Below are 19,007 nucleotides of genomic sequence, written 5' to 3'. Positions count from 1 at the left end.
AATGGCATTTTTGAACAAGACACACAGGCTTAAAAACTTAAATTCTGATGTATTTAAAATTGCAATAAGCAGCATAAAAATGTCTTCTTTGCACTAGTTGAAATTCTTAAGAAAAATGTGTTACAAAGTTATTTGGAAAAAAACACACACCACTGACCGGTGTGTTAACATCTAATAACGTTTAATTGCGAACCCCAAACAGTCCCTTGATCTTGCAACCTGTATATACAAACCTTGTAATGTCACAAAATCTGAAGATAACAACAGAACTTTCCAAAGTTAACAATCGTTTCACGTTTGTAACGCTTTTTAATTTTTCGGTTTTAAAATCTTCAAAAGATGCATGTAATGGATATGTTATAGAATGGTAAATGTTCAGTATTACAGTTTCCTTGCAAAAACATAAAAACACCGAATCTTTGCAAATCTGGATATTATTTTTTTCATTTTGTCAATTTATCAAAACGAGAAAAAGTCCCTTTAAAAAGCAAGTGAATCGTGACTCAGTTTAATAAATATTAGTTTTTCTTTGAAAAGATAACTCGACTGCAGCTCACGTTATTTACATTCCAGGGCTCGGTTTCGACACTTTATAGTCTCATCAGGCTATTCAAATACTTCCGTTTACCCTTCAACGATACATAACATATACTGCACAGGGGAATTATGATACACATTTAGCCAAACAAAAATACACAAACATTGTTTGTTCTCACATTGTTATGACGGCAATTCGTCAACGAAGTTACTTCCCGTTCAAAGTTCCTCCCCAAGCATGTTAATATACACTATTTCCTAGTCCTTAAGAGTGATGATTCTGCCTAGGACATGGCCGAAGAACTTATTGATAATATGCTGTACGTATGTGAAGGTCGCTCCTTACATGTGTGACCCTCCCACAATAACAATATCGTTACATTTAATATAACAACATATTGCTCGTTATTATTGTGTATGTAAATTTAAGTTGCTTGTTCCAATTTTTCGATCATGCCACTTGAGGGATTAACGGTATAAAGAACACCCCCCCCCCCTCAAAAAAAATCGGCTTTATCAATTAGTACTTTATTACAATATGTCCCATTATCTACGCTGCGCATGAGTACGTGCCCGTCAGTTACATTTCCTTCAAACACATTAATTAAAGTTTTGTACTTTTGCTGGCATTTGAAAGCACTGGCTAGTACACCCGCTTCTCATCTAGGCGTCCCGAGTTCAATCCCCGTTCCCGGAAGCATGTCAGTTTGGTTGGTGGTCACCATACCAGACAGGCGGGGTTTGCCTAAGGTACTATGTCTCCCCTCCACAATACAAGACCAAACAAAATCTTTCAGGAACGACTAAATGCATGTAGCTGGAAATATACAAGCACAAACATACACACACTGAATTATCCACGCCCGCTTTAGGTCTCAGTCGGGACAAATTATTATAGTAACAATGATAAATATTTTTTTATTTCTTTCTAAATAACACTTACACCATTAAATAATAAATAAGTATAAAGCTACAATGTATCTTATTTCAACAGATTAGACCGTATTAACAGTCGAAATGCCCTCTTAAAATACATTCACGTTGGTATAGCTTTGTATACTATAAACTAAATACACGTTTTTTTATGAAATCAGTGTTTATAAATAAGCTTTATTAATTTCACTTGTGGACACCACACATCGTTTCATATATCTTTACATCTGCAGGGGAACTGCTTACACGTTTGTCTGAACCTTTTGTCCCTTATTCCATAGATGAGAGGATTTAGAGCAAAATTAAGATAATATGATCGCAGAGCGAATGCGCTCACCGCGCGCCCTGTGTCGCTCAAATTCTCTTCAAAATGCTTGTCAAATTGTCTTATTAACAATAAAAGCAGTAGTGGTAAATAACTTGCGATAAACGCTAAGGAAATCTGAAACATGATTATTGCCGTCCGATTAGCATTCTTCTGTTTGGCGTTGGTCCCATTTTCGTATGACCTTCTTGTGACGTCATTTCTTGTCGTCGTCGAGAAAGTTCTGGACAGAAAGGAAATCGGTCTCGTTGCTAATGACAACATGGAGCTAAAAACAGAATGTCTGTTTGTAGCCTGTGGAGATTCCTTTCGGTCTAGTTTAAGTCTAGAATTAGTTTCCTCATCCGACAAACATTGGCTGTCGGACTCAGAAAACATGACGTCACTTGTTTCAGAAGCCGCTTTGTTACAAAGAACATTCCGCTCAGCCATGCTCATAACACTCTCCCTTTGGAAAGGGAGTATCGTACTCCGACCGCCAAGAAAATTTAAACGTCTTAAGTTGTGACGTTTTATCCCACGAACTACTAGACAGTAGAGCGTTATTATTCCAAAAAGCGCACCGCAGAACAAAGCGGCAAACAGAACGTTGTTGATAAGCGGGAATGCTGTTTTCCTCATTGCCATCGTTACGACGCACTGTGACACAGTAACATTTATTTGCGGATGCTGGGAGCGTTGAATGCCGTAAATCACCGGGGATATCCACGAAAACGCAAGGCCTATCACGATCGAACATACGCACATTATGATGGACTCCTTTCGCGAAATCTGCCAACAGAATGGTCTACAAACTTTACGGTACCTATCCACCGCTATGCAAAGCAGCAGAACCCCTGCCGTTAGCGTCGGCCACGTGTTCAAGATGACGCTTGCTTTGCAGGCCCAGGAGCGCTCGAATCTGTACTCCCGCAGCAACGTGAGGCATTCAAAGGGAACCGCGATGGCACATGCGATGAGTCCAATCAGGGACAGACATAGCACGAACATGCGGCAGTTCGAGCGACCGTATTTCTTTCTGTAAACGTAGAATACCAGCATATTGCCGAAAGTGCCGAAGATACATATTATAAATAAGTACACTAAAAGTGGGATATGTCGCATGTTTCCCTTTCTGCTCAATTCTTCTAGTAAAATCTCTTCCGAGCTGTTAGTTTCTGACATCGTGTTATTTGTCATAGTTTCTTTGTTACAATTACACAATAAATCAACATACACTTATCACTGCCCTTTGGTAACATACACAATATCATCCACAAACGTCAGATTTATTTTTTCATGTATGCCCTTTACAAATGCGGACACGTGAACTATACTCAAGTTCTTTCGTCGGATAACCTATGGACCCGACAAGTTCATTAAATAGAAACGTCTACTCTCTACAAACTGTCACTTATCATACAGTTCACACAAGGGTATAACCCTGCTTAGTGTAGTAAACTATTTTAAACTCGCACTGTTGTTTCAATTGCATTATATTCATAACGTATTCAACACACATATTGAAATATGTTATTTTTACAAGAAATAACACGAAACACATTCACTTAACGTCATATCCATTTTGTTCATTGTTGATAAAACCGCATTCTGGTAAGTTATAAATGTTTAAACAAACCATGAAACGCATCGAAAAGCAAGTGAAACGTGACAAAGGTCAATACAAATTGTGGTACGTTTGAACAGAGAAGTCGATTTTAGCAGCTAATTTTATAAACATTTAACGGTTCGTTAGCTTCGGTTTATTTACTTATCAGGTTGTTTGAACAATGTCAGTTACCGTCGTTTGAAAACAACATAAACCGCGACTGAATTGTGCTACAAACTAAACAACGCAATAAAACTACTTATAACCCGTTATGACCTCGGTAACATAAATAATTACATTATAATAGATTTTATCGTTCAAAAGCGTGTTTTACGGCTGTAAGACTGCTCCTCTGTTCAAACATATTTTGGGTTACGTCATCTGTTAATCAATGTAGACAGCTTGATCGATCTATATATAAACAAATACACATACTCAACGCAAGGTTGCTAACCACACATGGGCATTTTTAGCAACTGAACAGTGCGAGTGCTGTGACAACACTCTGGTCATTCATTTGCAAGGATCACATCATCATGGTGCAAGCTATACGGGGTTTTCAGGGGTTTACACACGGGCTCGAAAGAATGTAAACACACCGTTATGAACTTTATTTTTGCAAATATCTCCAGTTATTGGAATACCTTTGCAACTAACTTTAGTGCCGTAATCTTAATATTAGAGAATAAATCCTTAAATACGTCTGAAATCGGTGGTAACATTTCACGTTGCGTGCTGCATAACTGTATTAATGAATGCAGTATACATGTAGATTGAATTTTTGGCCAATAACACAGGCTTATTACATACAGTAATTCCAATGTATTTCATATTGCCATAAGCAGCATAAAAACTGTCTTTTATGCACTAGTCGAAATTTTTATAATTTTTGTTTTAAGTTATTTGAAATAAAGCACCACTTACTCGTGAGTTTACACCCATAAAAGTTTAATTGGGAACCCCACAAAGTCACGTGATCCTGCACCCTGATCATCTGCGTTTTCAAAGTACGCCTCTATGCGTTAGAGCTCTACTGCACGGTCACCGCAACCTAAACATAGTACCCCTGTGCATAGTCAAACTTGTTGACGCTCTCAATTATTAAGCTACTTTTTATATTAGTAATATTTGGAGCGAATTTAGTTCATATAAAAAGTATCTCTAAATTCTTTGCGCGTCTTATAAATAAGACTACCGTGTGCAACTCTGCCTGCTTAACATAACATCGCAATTTGATTGCTCTACGATCGTTGCCTTTCGGACGTGCATCAAATTCTTTAAAGTGATTTGCTCCTTGTCCAACTTCCGACCAGCATATTCTGTTTGATAACGGGAAACCATTCTGGGCACGAAAGAAGGCATGGGTAACACGCAGTTGTTTCTCTTACACGTGTTTGTTTCTAGTGCAAAAAAATCATTTTTTAAGAACAATAAAAATAAAATACATGTGCAATAATCAGAATATTTCTTCTTGCGGCATCACAAAGATGGATTGAAAAATAACGTGTGAAATACGCCACCGTGAAGTAACGTTTGAATTATTCCATTGAATTTCTGAAAAGATAAAAAGAAAATATAACTGAATTGCTGATAATTTTACTTAAAGGCAAGGGCTCGGTTATATATATTTATGAGGCTGTACAAATACTTCTGTTTACCCTCGTACGATAAATTAACATATACCGCGTCTGAATTGTGCTACACATTTGACAAAAAAAGCAAATACTGGGTAAACAAGAATTCATAGTGTTCACATGTTTATGACTTCCGTGTGGTAAATAATAAATTAATATATTTTGATCGGATGTATACATATTTAATGGCTGGAAGAATGCTTCTGTTAGACTCTAAAGACTATATCACAATCAAATGTGTTCATTGTAGACCACCATTACTCGCAATATTAAGACAAAAACCATACGGTTCGTAGACCACATTTTGTATGTCAATATTGCATCCAAGTACATCCACTTTAGGACAATTACGATTCCGCTTGGCGATTCTTTCAAGTTCTGGGAGTCAGCGTAGTCAGCGGGTCGAGGGATGAAGGTACTCGGTGATTAGCAAAACCGCCCGCAGAAGTTACCATATCCGACCACCAAAGACAATGTAGTGAAACCACTATCTATCTACGGACAATAACCATTCCGCTTGGTGATTCTTCTGACTCGGGTGACTCTCGCCCCGGTAACCAACCAATGACATTATACATATACACATGTAAAGATTTGAGTAAATAAAGGAAACGAAGCACCTAGTTGACCCTTTATCTGTGCGAATGCAGGTTGGTTGTAAAGTGTTCTATTTACTATCGTATCTCACGAGAAATAAGAAACAGATGCAACAGTTTGCTTTCAATACGCGATGTTTCAGTGTTGCAATGACGACCAATGTCCTAAGTTAATCTGCTCCACAGGTAGCGTTAGTGAACCCGTCTCCCACTGTATTATTATTCTTTGTCATAAATAGAAGACAATGTGCTATAAATGTGTTTTTTGTGCTTTTGATGCGTGCTCTATTGCTGTCTCCCACTGTATTATTATTTGTCATAAATAGAAGACCATGTGCTATAAATGTGTTTTTGTGCTGATGATGCGTGCTCTATTGCTGTCTCCCACTGTATTATTATTTATTGTCATAAATAGAAGACCATATCCTATAAATGTTTTTTTTTGTGCTTTTGATGCGTGCTCTATTGCTGTCTCCCACTGTATTATTATTGTTTGTCATTAATAGAAGACCATGTGCTATAAATGTGTTTTTTTTAGTGATGATGCGTGCTCTATTGCTGTCTCCCACTGTATTATTATTCTTTGTCATTAATAGAAGACCATGTGCTATATATGTGTTTTTGTGCTGATGATACGTGCTCTTTTGCTGTCGCCCACTGTATTATTATTCTTTGTCATTAATAGAAGACTATGTGCTATAAATGTGTTTTTTGTGCTTTTGATGCGTGCTCTATTGCTGTCTCCCACTGTATTATTATTATTTGTCATAAAAAGAAGACCATGTGCTATAAATGTGTTTCTCTTGTTGTTGCAGCTGCAATTTCACTTTGTTTTATCATACGGTATGCACGGTTGATAACGTGCATTAAGGTACAACATGATAACTGTTGACTCTCATTCAATTGAATAAAAGTCTAGATCAATTATGTTGGTGTGTTTTCTCTCATAGCATACACCAGCCAGTGTTTCGCTGAACAATACATACAACGTGAAAATAGTGGGTTCGGGGATCGGTATTAAGAAAGATTATAAGAAAAGCGCAAGTCAAGATAAAGGCCAATGCACAGCAATAAAAATATGAACTGGTTTATGCAATCAACGAACATACTACTACTTGATCATTTATTTCTTTAAAATTTAAGCAACACATAAGCACATGTAATACATTTATTTGCAATTTATCTTATCATATAACATTTTAACAACTTAATATTTTTCATAACTTAATTACAATAGATTTCAAACAATACAATCAAAAGAATGATCAACCCACACATATAATTGTCTTACTTACACATTCAGAAAACAGCATTGCGAAATCGAATGCATTTAGGGTACTGTCCATTCAAGGGTTGTGTTGACCATTTATCCATCTAGATTTCGGTGAAGCAGAATCTCACATGATTAAATACTCCAATCAATTTACATGAAATCCTTGCACAACTTATTTTAGAAAAAAAGAAAGACAGAGCAGACAGCTGCAGAAAACTATGTTTTGAAAAACTGGTAAATTGTTTATGTAGATTTTGTCCATAATTATTGACTAAAATGGAATAAATTACTATCACTGCAATCCTGTTTTAAAGTCAGGGATACAAAATAACAAGGTTTTATGTTTTATGCACCTGCCTTTAACAATTAAGAATATGCAGTAAAATATTATTGTAGAATTTATCCCAAAGTATTCCTAGCTAGGTTAGATGAAAAAATAAACAACGTACTCATTACTACCACTTATAAGTGCATGTATATGTTTTGCATGAACTTTGAAAACATTTCATCTGACCTATTTTTGGCATCCATCATTTAAATGCCCAACCTTAAGACTCAACAGTATTAAATCATTTAATGCAAATATGAGGGAAACATAATTGACATTTACAATAGTAACAACAAAGAGCTGTTAACAGCTTGTCATGCTTCAATAAGATATACATCCTTTAACAGATTACAACCAGGGACCTATACGTTTGTATAGGTCCCTGTTACAACTGAATAGCTTCTTCCTGAGAATACCATAGAGGCTGACGAGTATTTGTAAGGAGTGTAAGGATTGACAAGTAAATGACATAAACACAAATTAAGTCAGAACAATAGCAACATTCAGTTTCACCCGTTCCTTAAGTACACACCTATGGCCATACATCTGACTGATTCTCGCCACAAACATGTACCAAAAATTATGCTTATAGCTTGGGGCCGTCTTATGAAAATAATGGTCCAACACATGTAACCCTTTGCATGCTGGGAAATTTGTTGTCTGCTAAAATGTTGTCTGCTGAATTTCTAAAATTAGCATTTGCTTCGATTTTTTCAAAGAATACTATCAGAATAGCAAACAATTTGGATCCTGATGAGACGCCACGTTCTGTGGGGTCTCATCTGGATCCAAACTGTTTGCAAAGGCCTTCAAAATTCGGTTCCAGCACTGAGAGTTAAATTGGGATACAACTTTTGAAGACGTATAATAGATAAGCACCAAAAAATGACCTGCATCATGCAAATAAAGGTCTTATGCCATATGTGGCCAGCCTAACTCCAGACCAGCCTACGCATTTGCACAGTCTGGACAGGACCTACTGTGTCCACTGATGGGACCACGAAACCTTGCGTAAATGTCTACTGGACAGCGTAACTCCTGACCATACTGTTGATTATGCAGGCTGGTCTGGAGTGACGCTGGCTGCATATGGCATAAGAGCCATTTTTGCATGACACAGTAAATTATAAATATTTTAATTCAGTTTTTCTGTTCATTTCAATGGTATCATTTACATGTTTATAAACGTATTCATAGTAAATGTTTATTTATTCTAAACTTAAATGTCAGTCATAACTTAAATTCATGTTTAGAACTTCGACAAGACATTTAAATGATATTCCTTTCTTTTACAAGGTCAAGAACGAAGTATTGCATGACAAATCTTACTCATCATAGGAATAAATGAATCATTTAAAACAACACCTTTTATTGCTCTATCATCATCGATCAAACCTTAAGACCTTTGATATGTTCCATAGAGTCAAAGCATAACTTATTGAGATAATGATACTACCAAATACATGTATGCAAATATGAACATGATTTCTTTTGCTAAAGCTCTTCACGAGACCTTTTATGAAACACTTTATAAATATGTTTAAAGTTAGAAAATGTAATATACTGGGAAATGTTTTAAACATGCATTACAACAGTTGCCGATCATTAATCCTTAACAAAAGATGAATTATAGAAAATAAGTATCCTAAATACAAAACTAAAACTGAGAACCCGTATCACAAAAGAGTGATTTGATAAAATTTGCTTTATATTTCATTCATTTCAATTTTCAGATAAATGTTATCACTAAATGTATTGTCCATTAATGTCATTGTATTTATGCTCCCACTCCATTCATACATCTTGTGTTACTTGTATTTGTATTCTCAAACATTAACCCTTTGCATGCTGGGTAATTTGTCTTCTGCTAAAATGTCGTCTGCTCAATTTCTAAAATTATCATTTTCTTCGATTTTTTTCAAAGAATACTATCAGAATAGCAAACAGTTTGGATCCTGATGATGACAGAACGTGGCGTCTCATCAGGATCCAAACTGTTTGCAAAGGCCTTCAAAATTCGGTTCCCGCACTGAAAGGGTTAAGGACAGCATCAATCAACATTCCAGAGCACTTATATACATATTATAGCATTGCACAATAGATGATGAATTGTATTCATATAAATAAGCATTTATACAATGTTATTTGTTCCAGCGTTAATGTAGGTTAAGTATATAATATGTATAGACCATGAAAGTAAACTGATATACCAGTAACATTGTCTCACAAAATAAAGTCACCAGTATAACATGAGCTAAAAGTATTAATATAGCTCAGGTCTTCAGCAAAATGTTTGTAAAAACACATCAGGTTGTTGGTATTTTACACAGATTCAAATATAATTAAGAACTTTACTTATGGAAAATATGGTCCTTCCATTCAACTGAAAACTTAACTGTAAAAACATAAACACTGTTTTCATGAAAAATATTTTGGGTTAATCATAGCTGTAATAGTAAACACTTAATATTTATACTTTATATTAACATGTATTGCAGAGCCCATTAGTACTATATAGCATTTCAACTTAATAAAATGAACTGCTTTACATACAATCATAAATGCCGTTCAAAATGACTCGGCATTACATATAGAGCAACTGCTTTATGCCAATGGACCAAGTTACTTGTGCTACTGTATGTCTGCTTATACAAACAAGTTTTAGCAATGATTATCACAAACTGGGTGAAATTACTATTTTTTCCATGGAATGCTACAAGACGTCAGAAGTGAGAACGGTCTTGATATCAGCCAGGACGTTGGACAGAAGGGCGCCCTCTGCTGACTTCCCGTCTACAGTTATCTCCCCATTATTCTGTGATAAAATAAAACTATGTGTTACTGTTGGAATCTATACAATCAATAAATCCAAGTCAGTTAAAGGATTACACAAATTGCAACAAGGATATATGTTGCCTTCAACATAATAGCGTTTAGATAAAGAATATCAATTGATATGTTAGTTATTGACCATTGTGTCACTGGAATTATCAAAGATAAAATGAAGTTTACTTAAATAGCTATCTTCAATAATTTGATACACAAATATTCCTAAAAATAAAACTGTTCATCACAATAACATGCAATGACAATTTTTTGAAGAATTATATCATCATTATTTACGAAGAATATTAAATATGAGCCGCACTTGGTGAAAAAGGGGTTTAAGGCATTTGCGTAAAGTGTCGTCCCAAATTAGCCTGTGCAGTCAACACAGACAACACTTTCTGCCTAAACTGGATTTTTGCTAAGAAAAGACTTTCTTTAACGAAAAATATCATATGGCTGAAAGTTTCGTCCCTAATAAGCCTGTGCAGACTGCACAGGCTAATCTGGGCCGACATTTTCGCACATGCATTAAGCCCAGTTTTCACAGAACGCGGCTCATATGCAAGATCTCAATCTGCTCCAGTAGTCATTAAGTTTCTAAGCTTCAGTTTTGCAGGTCAATAGAAATATCTCAACATTTTCTATGTACAGTCTATCCTGTTGGCAACATACAAAGGATAAAACCTTTTTTCAATAATTATGTGTTTTAAACATTTAAATGTCAACAAACTGAAATAGGAAACTAGGAGGCAAAGATGATGCATCATTAATCAGGACACACTACTCACATATTTGACTAGGAGACACAAGTGGTGTCCCTGTATAGAGCGACCATAGAGGGAGGCACTACCTTCCACCTTCTCCACCACTGAAACCAAACAAGCACAAATATCAATTAACAAGTCTAGGTAGAAGGCTAATCCAGAATTAAAACCACATGTCACAATCAGCCCTTCAGATGTATTCAGAAGAAGGCTGTGAGTTCCCTTCAAGAAGAATTTGAACAGTAAAAGGCGACTTCATGGAACCTTTGAACAAGATTTAATATCCTATATACAAATGTACTTCTTTGATACACATGCTGTACATAGGGTGTGGAGAGATAAGGCCAACTAAAAGTGCATAACAAAGCCCTAAGTAATACATGTTTAAGAAACAGATATGCCCTTGTTACACTGCTTCTCCAAACAGTCACAGCAAATTAATGGCAGTTAGCATTTCTATGTATGTATACCAAAAATAATTGACAGGCTTAACTTAATACATTTATGGTCCTTTTTTTTAGTGTTACTATATATTTTCTGGATTTAATGAAACAAATAAAATGGCCATTCAATATTGTATAATTCAGACATAAAATTTAAATGTCATTAATGCTCAAACGAAATAAAATGTACTGGACACTGTGAAATGTTAATGAGATTCAGCTGAAATAAGCCTGATTTTTATCCAATAGTGTATCAACAAATACCTTTAAAATGATTGTAGAAGCATATCCTGAGCAGGGAGACATCAAAGCTGTTCTCCAGTGGCGTGCATTTCATGGTGGACTTCTCAGTGAGATCTCCTGAACTCAGCAGTGAGGCAAACTCAGAACTGAAAGGGAGAGAACAGTGAACTTAAAGGGAGAGAACTTTGGGCTTAAAGGAAGAAAACTCTGGACAGAAATGAAGTACTCTGGACTGAAAGGAAAAGAACTCCGGACTGAATTGGAGAGAACTCAGGAGTGAAAAGAAGTGAACTCTGGTCTGTAAGGGCAAGAACTTCAGACTACAAGAAACTGTCGGAGACAGGTGATGCTCCCCAAAGGATTTTTTTTTGTCACAATAATGCACTATATATTCAGATAAAAGGAAACGTCTTGAGGGCACAGTAGTTGGGGGGGACAATAATTTTTTTATAGAAAATTTCAAAGGGCCATAACTCTTGTGAAAAATCATCCGACCAGAACACGCTAATAATATGCACATCTCCTCTTGGTAGTGAAGCTTTCCATAAAGTTTCATTAAATTCGGGTCATTAGTTGCTGAGAAAAAGCCCAGACAAGAATTGCACTATATGTACAGTTAATGGAAAATTTCAAAGGGCCATAACTCTGTGAAAAATCATTTGACCAGAACCGGCTGATAACATGAACATCTCCTCTCAGTAGTGAAGCTTCCCATACAGTTTCATTGAATTCCGGTCATTAATTGCTGAGAAATAGCCCGGACAAAAATTGTGCAGACGGACGGACGCATGGACGGACAGACGAAGTGCCGACTATGCTCCTCCCCAAATTTTTTGGGGAAGCATAAAAAGAGAAAGAACTCACAAATGAAATAAAAGATAGAAACCATTACCGAAAGGAAGAGAACTTTGGAATGTAAGGGAGAGAACTATGGATTGAAAGGAAGTACTCAGGACGGAAAGGGAGAGATCTCTTTACTGAAAGGGAAAGAACTCTGGACTGTAAGGTAGACAACTGATGACTGAAAGGAAGTGAAATCAGGACTGAACAGGAGTTAACATTAGACGGAAAGGAAGAAAACTCTGGTCTGTAAGGATGATAACTCATGAAAGGGAGAAAACTCATTAATGAAAGGGATAGAAATAATGACTGCAAGGGAGAAAACTCTGGAATATAATGGAGAGAACTCAGTAATGTAAGGGAGATAACTTTGGACTGAACGGAAGAGAACTCCAGACTGAAAGTTTAAGTACTCAGAACTGAAAGGAAGAAAACCTTGCATTGAATTTGAGACAACTCAGGTCTGAAAGGGCGTGACTTAAAACAATAAGGGATAATTAAACATGTCAGTGTTTGCAATCTACAATTTTAAAGTAATTTAGTGCAGTTGTAAAATCCTGTGTACCTATGTGTGTTCATTATCAATCTAGCATGTATAATACACCTAAGTCAATCAAATTTCAGATTTAAGACATCATCCAATGTTTAAATTTGTGGTTGAACCAACCCATGCAAATCCAAAATAATATTGGGTAAAACCAGGCTTTTATTCATTCACATGCATAAGGTAGCATCCCAGTCCACAGAGGCTAATCTGCAACAACACTTTCTGCTCTTATGGAACTTTTCGATTACAGAAAGTCTCTTCCCAAGAAAAATCCAGTCTAGACGGACAATGTTATCCCAGATAAGCTTGTGCTATACTTTACGCACATACATATACCAGGTCCTAGACAACAGCTCAAATATTTTGGATCAATCCTTAAAAAAACATCATCTCTATAAAATTAAAAAAGTTATACCTTTTGCAAGGAAGGGCAGACATAAATGAGCTGCAGTTGAAAGTAAGACGGAAATCCACTTTCTCATGTGTTGAACCTTCTGCCATCTGAAATTATGCAACAGCAGTAAGAGTTGGCTTGAATCAAAATGTGCCTAAGCAGGCACCGATTTACACGAGTTGCGTTCTGAGAAAACTGGGCATAATGCATGTGCGTAAAGTGTCGTTGCAGATTAGCCTGTGCAGTCTGCACATGCTAATGTGGGACGACACTTTCTGCCTAAACTTGGTTTTCGGTAAGGAGGGTCTTCCTTAAAACTAAAAATACCATAAAAGCTGAAAGTGTCGTTCCTGATTAGCCTGTGCAGACTGCACAGGCTAATCTGGGACGACACTTTACGCACAAGCATTATGCCCAGTTTTCTCAAAAGTGACTTGTATAATCCCTTAAATGTTTGAAAAAATTTGTATCTATAATTGACACCAGCCATCCTACAGCCCATAAATGCACAACTCATCCATTGACATAAGATATTGTTTTTGCCTGGCAACACTTGTACACGATTTTGTCAACAATCATAACCAGTAACATAAACTGCTTGGTCTTTTTTGTTATAATAATTAAGTTATATTAAAACCAGTGCAGTAAGAGTAAAACTAACAATTTTATATAATAAACAGTCATGTCAAACCAATAGTATTATGCTCAACAATCCATCTTGTTCTAAAATCCACACTAGTAATTTCAATACTTTCCACAAGTTAAACAAAATATTCTGAACAATTGATTTTACCTTAACCATGTAAGTGAGAGTGCCTCGTAGTTTTGTGGGCTGCACAAGGCTGTCAACAGAGAAGGCGAACTGTCCCTCATTACTGAGCCCTGCAGGCAGAACAAAGGGCACCTGCACTGCATCATGGCTGGCCTGGCCCATCTGGAATAGGGTGTTGTAAGATATTTGAGTCGCGTTCTGAGAAAACTGGGAATAATGCTTGTGCGTAAAGTGTCATCCCAGATTAGCCTGTGCAGTACGCACAGGCTAATCAGGGACAACACTTTCCACTTTTATGACATTTTTTGTTTAAATCAAGTCTTTTCTTAGCAAAAATCCAATTTAGGCGGAAAGTGTCATCTCTGATTAGCCTGTGTGGACTGCACAGGCTTATCTGGGACGACACTTTACACACATGCATTATACCCAGTTTTCTCAGAACACGACTCATTTTAGCCTTGAACTCAGAAAACAAGACTTTAGGCATGTGCCCAAAGTCCAAGATTAGCCTGTTAAGTTTTCATGTGCTCATCAGGGACAACACATTACTCTCTTATTGTTAGTTTTGTTTACTGAAAGTCTCTTTTTATAGAGAATCCCGTTTAAGGAAAATGTGTCGTCTCTGCAACTGGGGAAATGTGTCGTCCATGATTTATCTGAACAAACTGCACAGGCTTATCTAGAACGACACTTTACGCACATGCATCAAGCCAATGTTTCCAGAGTGAGGCTCATTTATTTTTAAAATAAAATATTCACATATTTTCAAGAGCAATGCTTAAATAAACAAGAAACCGTCAGAGACGGGTGATGCTCCCCAAAGGTTTTTTTTGTCACAATATTGCACTATATATTCAGATAAAAGGAAACATCTTGAGGGGCATAACTTTGGACAAAATAATACGATGGATGGTTTAGCAACTTAAAAAATTCAAAGGGCCATAATTCTGTGAAAAATCATCCGACCAGAACCGGCTGATAATATGCACATGTCCTCTTGGTAGTGAATCTTCCCATAAAGTTTCATTGAATTCCAGTCATTAGTTGCTGAGAAATAGCCCGGACAAGAATTGCACTATATGTACAGTTAATGGAAAATTTCAAAGGGCCGAAACTCTGTGAAAAATCATCCGACCAGAACCTGCTGATAATATGCACATCTCCTCTTGGTAGTGAAGCTTCCCATAATGTTTAATTGAATTCCGGTCATTAGTTGCTGAGAAATAGCCCAGACGGACAGACAGATGCACACACACACGCACACAAACACGCACGGACAGACGAATCGGCGACTATATGCTACCCCCAAAATAAATTTTGGGGAGCATAATAAAATGTCTAGATAATACCCTAATACCCATACTGAGTTAACCAAAACTTTTCATTTTTAATAGATACTTTTGCTTTTACAACAATTTGTCAAACACATTTTTGCAATGAAAAGGAGATAATAAGCTGAACAGGAAGGAAAATAAACTGAAAACGAGGAAATATGATGAAAAGAAGAACAATCACTCTCATGGCAGGTAAAGTGCTGGTGCGTACTCACCCCTCTGGAGAGTTTAGTGTTGAGTGTATCCATGACGTTAAACTCGAGGTTGTTGACGAGATGTGGAGTGAGGTTTGTGAACACGACCGAGAGGATCAGCTGGTCTCCACGCTGGGGACTCACACGGGTCTCATACATCTACAGTGGAACAAGCAGGAACTAACATGTGCTTGCTTAACCCTGTTTTATCAAATTTGTTTAGGAGTTTTGTTCATCAAAGTCAATTAGGACTTTTGTGAATACATGTAGAGCATTTGCAATAGTTTAAACAAATCAATGGGTTAGAATTACTGGGCAAACCATATGATTTAAGGACATATAGGAACTGACACTATCTTTATTAAATGTGTTCAGGACTTTTATTTATTAGCCAGCAATACTACAAACAAATATGCTGGACAATGTTTCATAAAACTTGGTATGAAATGAGAACAAGTGTCAGATTGATTGTTAACCTACAAAAAAAATGCTTCTTATATAACCTCAACATGTTCATAAATCTTAAACTTTCAAGTATTGGCCTGCTGCCATTTCATGTTTACATCGCCCTTTCACAAAAGTAATGTAATGAGATTTGTGATTTAAAAATATGAGCTGGGTCATTTACACATGGGTCTTAAGCTGAATGCTCCCAGAGTAGCTCCAGACAAGCCTGCATAGTGGAGCAGTCTGGTCAGGAGCTACACTGTCCGCTATATAATCACGCAAGGCAAAGGCTACACTGGTCACATAAGACATGAGACCCATTTCACATATGTGTCTCATATGATGGCCATGAAAAGGCTCACTTCTAATATGAATGAAACATGATGACTACCTTCCATATTTACTAGACATGTAACCTTTATCACTGCTTATAATTGCACTCTTGATATTATTCTGCATATGAATCTGGTTCTTACCATTTTAATAGATGCGTTTTCAGCTAAGAGTCTGTAACTTGACATCGGCTGCAAAATAAACAGAATAAAAGACTTGAGACAAAATATTCGAACAACTGCTATGCCACAATCTCTATCAAACTCTTATCTTTAAGAAGGCAAACCAGTTTCAGCATTAAAATTTTGAAACAAAAAACATGCAAAATTGCACTTTTATTTCAGTGAAAATGGCTAAAATAAGTTCACAATCTACAATGACCACAGTGAACATATTTGGTTTTTGGACATTAGATGCTTAATATACATATGTGATGAATTGAAGCCTTAATTTAAACATTCAGAATATTTCATCAGCACCTCCTTGACAACACTACCTTGGCTGTGACAGGTGTTTCTAGCTGTGAAGGGTCAACCACTTCTTGGGACGGCGTAGTTATTCCCCCCGCCTCCTCATAATCCCCTGCCTTCAGCTTTGACTTCTTTGATTTCTTCTCCTTCTTTTCTCTTCTTTCCTTCTTCTCTTTCTTTTTCTTTTTGGAATGTGCCTGAGCAAACAATACATCACACTTTCATTGGTTAATTCAGCAAGCAGTGGGTTAAGTTGATAGTTCAAGGGAATAATCAAAATTTTAAGTAGCATTTATATAAGTAAAAGCATTATATAAAAATCAAGGCATCAAAAACTGAACCTTGTTCATTCAACACAAATTGTAAAATTCTTATATTTGCTCATTATTTTAATATAAACAAGGGACAAAATTGTCACAAAACCAGGTTTTCAATTTGAAAAAAAGTCTGATAAAGGAAGACAACTCAAACTGAACTGCCAAATGATTTTAAATTCTCACAATGAATGACATAGTTATGGCCCAGACAAGCTCATTTATGCACATTTTTTACCTTTGAACTCAAAGTGTGATCTTGACCTTGGAGATATCGATGTAATTCTTTTTCGTGCGACGCACCGTCTTATGATGGTGAACAAATGTGCCTTATGATTTTAAAATCTCACAATGAATGACATAGTTATGGCCCCGACAAGCTCATTTATGCACATTTTTTACCTTTGAACTCAAAGTGTGACCTTGACCTTGGAGATATTGACCTTATTCTTTTGCGTGACACATTGTTAAATGATGGTGAACAAATGTGCCAAACGATTTTAAATTCTCACAATGAACGACAAAGTTATGGCCCGGACAAGCTTGTTCAGACCACCCGCCAGCCCGCCCGCCGACATGCGCCAATCTAATAACCAGTTTTTTTCCTTTGGAAAACCTGGTCAATAACTGTTAAAAGCTTAACCCTTAAATAGTATTCTTATTATCACTAAGAAACACTGGTAACAGTTGAAGTTCAAACTGAAGCTTTTTCAAAAATGTGAATAATTCCACAATACTGGAAATTTGTCAAGCACAACAAGGCATCATGGTGATAAAATAGAAACAGAGTTACAATGCATTTCACTTCAGAATGGTAGAAGTTTGCTCCACAAACATACGTTGTCACACCAATTGAGAAATAGACTACAATAAACCCAACCCTGCACAGTTGTCGAAAATGTTCATGTCAAACAAAACATTTCTGAACAAGTATTCAGACACCAACTGCGCCCTGGGGTAACTGGGCTTAATGCATTGGTGTAAAATATTGCCCCTGATAAGACTGTGCAGTCTGCACGGGCTTATCAGGGACAGCACTGCCACTTTTCATGGTATTTTTTAATTTATGGAAGTATGGTCCCTTATTAGCATGTTCAAACTGCACTTGCTAATCTTGGATGACACTTTACGCACATGCATTAAGCCCTGTTTTCCCAGAATGTGCCTCCCCCAATATTCGTGCTTACTGTAGTATCGACTTTGGCCTCGTCCCCTGATGTTATATCCTGAACAGGGGTGACCTTGACCTCAGTGGTGGGTTTGCCCTGGGGTTCACTGTGGGAAGGGCTTTGTGCATCCGTGCTGGACATCCAGAACTCGTAATCATTCATCTGAAATCATTTGTTGTGTAATTTTAAATTGTGGTTATGCTGATGTGTTTAATGTCATGCCATGTTACATTGTTGTTATGCTGATGTTTTATGTTGTGTAATGCCTCAGTGTTATTATGCTGATGCATGTGTGTTCTTTGTAAGAAAACTCTTAAGTATTATGATTAAACAAGAACTTAAAAGTGTGTACAATGAACAAAACATGTGTCCATCGTGCTAGAATGCCCCCATCCCACTTTCTACTTTTGTCTCATAACTCTGCTTATGTAACAAATAAAGCTGTTTATGGCCAATTTTTTCACCTCAAGGTGTGACCATGACCTATGAGGAAAGGAGCTTGATGATACAGACTACACTTGTGGTACGATATTTTAAAATTGCATGATGAATAAAGGTACAACCCAGACAAGCATAATTATGGATGAGACAGGAATTTTCAAGATGTACATATTGCAACTTTGACACTTGAAATTGAGGATCAGACGCGGTTGTAAAACGCAAGACTCTATGCGTCCTCTTATAATGGTTTACATTTGTG

General features: G+C 36.7%; 1 protein-coding gene across 3 annotated transcripts in view; it reads right to left on the bottom strand.

Moving 5' to 3' along the window:
- Positions 1 to 9,583: 9,583 nt before the first annotated feature.
- LOC127861989 (AP-3 complex subunit delta-1-like) overlaps positions 9,584 to 19,007 on the bottom strand; it is a 58,228-nt gene continuing 48,804 nt past the window's right edge. For all 3 annotated transcript variants that reach the window (XM_052400821.1, XM_052400822.1, XM_052400823.1), the window contains exons 25-33: positions 18,326 to 18,469; positions 16,851 to 17,021; positions 16,498 to 16,545; positions 15,596 to 15,733; positions 14,068 to 14,208; positions 13,296 to 13,381; positions 11,515 to 11,639; positions 10,832 to 10,911; positions 9,584 to 10,029 (exon numbers count right to left, since the gene is read on the bottom strand). In XM_052400821.1, coding sequence (XP_052256781.1) covers positions 9,928 to 10,029; positions 10,832 to 10,911; positions 11,515 to 11,639; positions 13,296 to 13,381; positions 14,068 to 14,208; positions 15,596 to 15,733; positions 16,498 to 16,545; positions 16,851 to 17,021; positions 18,326 to 18,469 — 1,035 coding nt within the window. In that variant the 3' untranslated portion in view covers positions 9,584 to 9,927. The remainder of the gene's footprint in view (positions 10,030 to 10,831; positions 10,912 to 11,514; positions 11,640 to 13,295; positions 13,382 to 14,067; positions 14,209 to 15,595; positions 15,734 to 16,497; positions 16,546 to 16,850; positions 17,022 to 18,325; positions 18,470 to 19,007) is intronic.

The sequence above is a fragment of the Dreissena polymorpha genome, chromosome 16 (genome assembly GCF_020536995.1).
Source record: "Dreissena polymorpha isolate Duluth1 chromosome 16, UMN_Dpol_1.0, whole genome shotgun sequence".
NCBI classification, from domain to species: domain Eukaryota; kingdom Metazoa; phylum Mollusca; class Bivalvia; order Myida; family Dreissenidae; genus Dreissena; species Dreissena polymorpha.
The sequence above is the reverse complement of the archived record's forward strand: the minus strand, read 5'-3'. Positions and strand labels throughout refer to the sequence as shown.